At 39.8% G+C, this 6,124-nt stretch overlaps 1 protein-coding gene across 1 annotated transcript in view; it reads right to left on the minus strand.

Annotated features, from left to right (window-relative positions):
* LOC109475087 (probable tubulin polyglutamylase TTLL1) overlaps window positions 1-6,124 on the minus strand; it is a 20,231-nt gene that overhangs the window by 9,129 nt on the left and 4,978 nt on the right. The window contains exons 4-6 of the mRNA XM_019775630.1: window positions 2,684-2,788; window positions 1,761-1,836; window positions 966-1,100 (exon numbers count right to left, since the gene is read on the minus strand). Coding sequence (XP_019631189.1) covers window positions 966-1,100; window positions 1,761-1,836; window positions 2,684-2,788 — 316 coding nt within the window. The remainder of the gene's footprint in view (window positions 1-965; window positions 1,101-1,760; window positions 1,837-2,683; window positions 2,789-6,124) is intronic.

The following is a 6,124-nucleotide window of genomic DNA, read 5'->3' on the forward strand; positions in this document are numbered from 1 at the left end:
CTCATTTGGAAGCAAATGTACACAAAGTGGAGCAAAGGCAGTGCAAGAATAACATTTGAGGTAAACAAAATCACTTATTACATTTTATTTTGACGAGTATTTACTCTCCAATTACTTTTTTTTTTTTAAATTTTACCCGTTGCCCCCGGGCCGGCCCGGGACTCCCGCGCGGCCACGTTCGAACCCGTTCTGTAACCCGATACCTCCCTAGTAATGCGACTTTTAGCCTAGCAACCGACCACCGTGTCAGAAACTCTACAAAACGGGCTCTCCCTATCACACGTACAACAAGATGTTACAACAGCCCTTTACCGTCCCTCTTAAGACTGTCGAACGAATCGAAATGATGTTACTCTTGAACTTGTAAATGTCTCTAATATATTTTGTGAAACTTGTAGATGGAATGTAAATGTAATTTTGATATTTAAGATGCAAATGTGAGCAAAATTTGAATCTCGTTATGCTAAATGTGTTTAATATGTTGACTGTGCAGTCGTTAATGTTTTTAAAAGAAATGATGTACATCTCTGAACGCAATTCAGCTTCTGCTGCAATGTTCGTGATTTTAGCAATAAACCATTTTTGATTGATTGATTGATTGATTGATTGATTGATTGATTGATTGATTGATTGATTGTTAACCTCTCAATCCCTTGCCTGCTAGCCTAACCACTCGGCCATTTGACACCAAACATTATTGTACTACCCAAAAAGGGTGCAGAATGGCCTGCTAATGGCTTAGTAGTGTACTTGGTGGCAGCGAGTTCCTCTCAACAATAGTTCAAAGAAAAAACAAGTTTTTGAACACCTCAAAGTCAAACTCTTGTACATTAAGCATGACTTTTTTCTTGTTCTTTTCTGAGCTGGTATTTATTGGTACTTAGTAGTACCAGTTAATTAGTCATTTTGTACACCATGCATAATATGGACCACACCACAAATATTTTCAGAAGGAAGTGACGTACATGTAACACTTGAGTGGTCGGTAAGAAGTCACCAGGACGTAGAGCCGCAGGTCAAACTTCTTCCCACCAATCAGAAGCGGGTTGTCGATGTAGCGGGAGATGACGTACGCGTCCTTACCCGAGGGAGCGGCAAACCTGCGGGAAGGAAACAGGTAGGAGTCTGGGAATGGACATAACGGAAGTAGATATACAGGTATGTATAATTATATAGATGCTAGTTATGGTCTGGAAGTCATCATTTTCAATGTGAGGCCACACCAATTTAATTTCTTGTTTCTCGGATCGCCCTGTCTATTTTTTTCTGATTTGCAAAAAAAAAAAAATTTTTGGTTCTAAATTAACTGCAAAATGCTCAATGAAAGACGTATGTTGGCCTAAAACACTTGAAGAAAGTCCTTTCCTTCCTAGTTCTTTAAAGTTTTTCAATGTAACAATGCAATTTTGTTTCATTAAAAGTTCAAAATCTATTGTAATTATAAACCAGCCTGGTATGTTCACTTCATGGCTCATACTGTAACATTTCTGGCTATCATGGGGTGCCTTGGCCTGTTTTTTTTTTTTTCTTGCCCTGTCGCTTCATATTTTTTCAGAAAAAATCCAAGAAACAACAAATTAAATTGGTGTGGCCTAATGTTAAGAAGTTTCTTGGTATACATATAACTCCTTTAGGTTTATCTAAAAAAAGTACAGACAAGTAGAAAAAGATATCTTTCTATCTTATACTATGTCTGGACAAAGTCCTGTGTGGGACATCACAATGGGTGAGTGATCATGTCTGAAGGTTTTGAGACTTACGAGTTAGTTTTGCTGTCTCTGGACCACTTCTTCAGTTGGGACAACTTGTTGATCAGGAAAATTCCTATTCCTCTTGCTGCAATCAAGTACAAAGTTGTAGTGAATACCCAATGTAGGGTCCAAGGAAGAAATGATTTAACGAGTGGCATTGGTGGTCTTGTAGTTAAGGTTGTCAACATATACTAATCTAATGGTTCTGGGTTCGAATCCCATTTTAGGCAGAAGCCAGTATTGTGCCCTTCAAGCGGAAAGGTATTTTACAGTCTTTTTTCCTCAAACGACAAAAGATCGTGAAAATGAGTTCAGTTAGGGACATCTTCTATATATAAGATTATTGGAAAGTGTTGTGAAAGGAGGGGAGGATGGAAAAGGATACTCTCCAAGCAGAGGTTTGGGTTTGGGGTTATTTTTGGCGTGTTTTTAACCTTTTTTATCGGGGTTTCTCTTTTGCGCTGGAATTTTTTTCTCACCCAACCCAACCTCTGCCAGCACTCACCCTGGGGCGGGGCAAACCTATTCAAGAAAGGTGACAGTGCTCCTCCCCGGGAACCATCAAATTATGATTAGGGATATCCATTTTACTGTGGTGGATTATCACACATCTAGACAGTCAGGAAGGCATTCATTCAGCCACACGCCTCCTGCTGACTAATTCATGCATCTGGTTCACACCTCCTTGCAGAATGACTGAAATGTGTTGAAGTGATTAGGTTTATAGCACATTGAAGCTTTGGACTGCCGGCAGAGGTTGGGTTGGGTGAGAAAAAAATTCCAGTACAAAAGAGAAACCCTGATAAAAAAGCTTAAAAACACGCCAAAAATAACCCCAAACCCAAACCTCTGCTTGGAGAGTAGGAAAAGGACATAAATTAGATCTTTAAAAAGATCTGCAAGGAGAATATTTGAGTCTTGTGTTTCCTGACCTTTCCCTGTAGGTTTCATGATCCAGGTGCTGTTTGGGTTCTTCCTGAACTCCTCCACAAACAGGTTATAGTCAGCAGGCAGCAGGAACGTCACAGGGATGAAATCTGGGAACAGCACAGGATGTTGTGTTACTGTTAATGGCTCTTTTCTGTTCTGTACGCATGAAAATCTTGCCATGGAAGCACAATTCATCTTGAAGAAAAATCCTTCTTTTCCAGCACTACCCTGTATCTGTATTGGTATATAGCCGGTATAACCACCCTTTGGCGTATAAAGTTAAAAAAAAACTAGTAACCTTCAAACAAGTCACTCATGGACACTACAGTACTCTGTGTCTTCTTTTAAAGAAGAAATGCTAAAGAGCACTGCACAATGTTTCATCTCAGAAAGATTGTTTCTTTGAAAGATTGTTTTTAGAAAGTCAGAACAGGTTTACCCTAGGAGAGTGACAGGTTTTAAGCAATATAATTTATTTTGATACAGCCACTAACACCTGCCATTGACATTTTCTAATTAATATGTAATTCTTCTACTCTATCAATACACAACCTTAGCCTTTACCAGGCATTAGAAGAGGCTGGAAAGAGTAGTTGGTCAAAGAAGATAACATTGTCAGGAAAGCTGGTCTGCTTATAAAGGAGTTTGGTTGTCTTTAGTGAACAAAGTCCCCTGGCATGTTATCTGTCTATTTAGACAATTTCTACTCATTCCAGACACTTCTGAAGCCTGGTCTAGGCTAACCAAACCTATACCTAACCTACATGTATGCATTTGTATTTCTTTAGAAATTGGCCCAAAAGATAACGTGTCAGAAAAGTTGGTCTGCTAAAAGAGTTTCGTGTTTGGTTGTCTTCAGTGGACCAACTCCCCTGGCGTGTAATCTGTCCATTTCAGAATGCCAATTTCTAGTCTTTCCAACCGATTCTGAAGCCTGGTAGAGGCTCACCAAACCTATACCTAACCTAAGTACTTGTATCTCCCTTCATCGTCCCTCTCTGACACAGGGTTGCCCTCCTTCTCCAGGTCCTTACGGTACCGTTTGAGGTTCTTCACCATCAGGTCCTTCCTGGTTAACTCATAGTGGTTTGGGAAGTGGTTGATGACTCTGTAGTGAAATTGACATTAAGAACAGCTATTGTTTTTAGCTCCATGAAAAATAGAGATGTCTTTTTATTATGTGTGTGTATATATGTGGTGTGTGTGTTTATGTGTGTGTGTGTGTGTGTGTATGTGTGTGTGTGTGTCTCTGTGTGTGTGTGTGTCTTTGTGTGTGTGTGTGTGTGTGTGTGTGTGTGTGTGTGTGTGTCTTTGTGTGTGTGTGTGTGTGTGTGTGTGTGTGTGTGTGTGTGTGTGTACATGTGTGTGTGTGTACATGTATGTGTGTGTGTGTGTGCGTGTGTGTGTGTGTTTATGTGTATGTCTGTGTTTGTGTGTGTCTGTGTTTCCACATGGCCCATACATGTAGGTTAGGTTGTAATGGATTATAGTTGGATTCAGTCTGTCCCAGACTGAGAAAGTCATCAATCACTTCTATATACATCTAGTTTTGCCCACTGTTACAGGTGTTTTTTTTATTGTAAAATCAAGGAGATTGCAAACTGGTTACGTTGCATCAGTAGTGGAGGCCTTTTTTATGAGATTTTCAACCTATTCTAAAATGTTGTGACTTACACATGGTTTCATGGAGGTCTGATATGAATTCTTGCTATGGATAGTCTTTTCAAACATTATCTGACCAGTGTTTACAAAAGAAGATCCTAAATGCAACAGCAATTTGCAAATAACCTCTTGATAAAATAGGAATTTTCCTTGATAATGGTAAAATATCTGGAAAGTGTGACTTACTGGTCATCCTGAAGCCTGTAGCCATTCTCAATGCTGAAGATATTTCTGGTGGTCTGAACACTGCTCCTGGAAACAAACAACTCATTTCATTTCATTTATTTCAAAACCTTTTAGCCCTGCGCTGGGCTAATCTTCCAAGGTTCAAAGTCAAACACATACATTTAAAATGACATAATACAAATGTAACGTTACATGGTACAGGAAAAATACAGTAAACTCATCTAAAAACATATTGCAATGTCAACAATGAACACACAAATCAACATTACAAATTAAAAAGCAGAGGTTGGGGATTTTGTAACATGTGGTAATGTTTAAGCAGCTTACTTAACATAAAGAATAACACGCATGCGTAGCGTCAGACGAGTAAGAAGAGACACTATCCAGACAGAGAGTCTGAGTTGGTGACTAGAGAATAAACCAAGCCGATTCAAGTATTCCAGCTTGGAGTCACGTTATTGGATTACTACCAAGAGGTAGGGGCACGACAACAGCGTCTACGAGAAAAGACAAAAGTCGTCGCAGATTTAGCTGACACTGTTTTAATAATATCTTTCTTAAAGCTTGGTAGGTCACTAAGGCCACACCAATTTAATTTCTTGGTTAACAGATTTGCCTGCTTTATTTGTTTCTGATTTGCAAATAAAAATAAAAATTCAGAATCAACTGCAAAATGCTCATATTTTGCCCTTAACAGTTGAAAACAGTTCTTTTCTTCCTAGTTGTTACAGTTATTCCATCTTTCAATGCAGTGGTATCATTAAAAGTACAAAATTCATTGTTACTCCGTGAAGGAGGTCAGGACCTCCGGACGGAGTGTTGTGATCGGCTGATTTTTCATGTTCGCAGTCAAAACACTGGGTTCTCTTTGTGTAATCGGCACGCAATTTTATACGCCGTCTGCGGGCATGCCCGTGTTGATGCACGAATGTGTATTTTTGCCGTTGCTGCTTTCGCGGTCAATGTAATATTGCAGACGCACCCCTACAATTACGAGGCGAATTGGAATGGTCCAGAAAAAACGCGTTGTTTGGAATAGCAGTGGGGGGGGTGGAACTTCATGCAGATACGGGGTGGTTTTGATAAGTGGTTCCAGATGTTTTTGCCCATGCTTAAGAGATGCCAAGTTTTTTGGAAGATGTTCGCAGCCAAAACGCATTCTTCCGTACGTCGCATTTCTGTGTAATTTCGCATGTGGTGTGGCATTATGTCCGGGATGATGCACGTCTTTTTATTTTTACCCTAGCTGTTTTGATATTGAAGTAAATGCATATTTTAGAAACATCCCTACTTTTACAATCCTATGGAATAGGCCGTAGGTTTAGGCAGTTGTCTGGTAGCAGAGGTACTATAATTATAAGCAGATATCCTGGTTATCTGGCCGGCGGTAGTAACACTCGCGGTGCTTACCGCAACTGTTGCTGGAATTTGGCCAGGTTCCAGGCGCGCTTAATTAGGTACAGGCACGGTAAGACGGTGGGACTGTCTTTGTTACTAGACATGACCATGATAGTCTGATCTTTATGTGAATGCAATGATTGTGTGTGTGTAATTAAAATGAACTTCCAACTTGAAGCACAGTATCTTTACACGCC

The sequence above is a fragment of the Branchiostoma belcheri genome, unplaced genomic scaffold (assembly GCF_001625305.1).
Source record: "Branchiostoma belcheri isolate BF01 breed outbred unplaced genomic scaffold, Haploidv18h27 scaffold326, whole genome shotgun sequence".
Taxonomy (NCBI): Eukaryota; Metazoa; Chordata; class Leptocardii; order Amphioxiformes; family Branchiostomatidae; genus Branchiostoma; species Branchiostoma belcheri.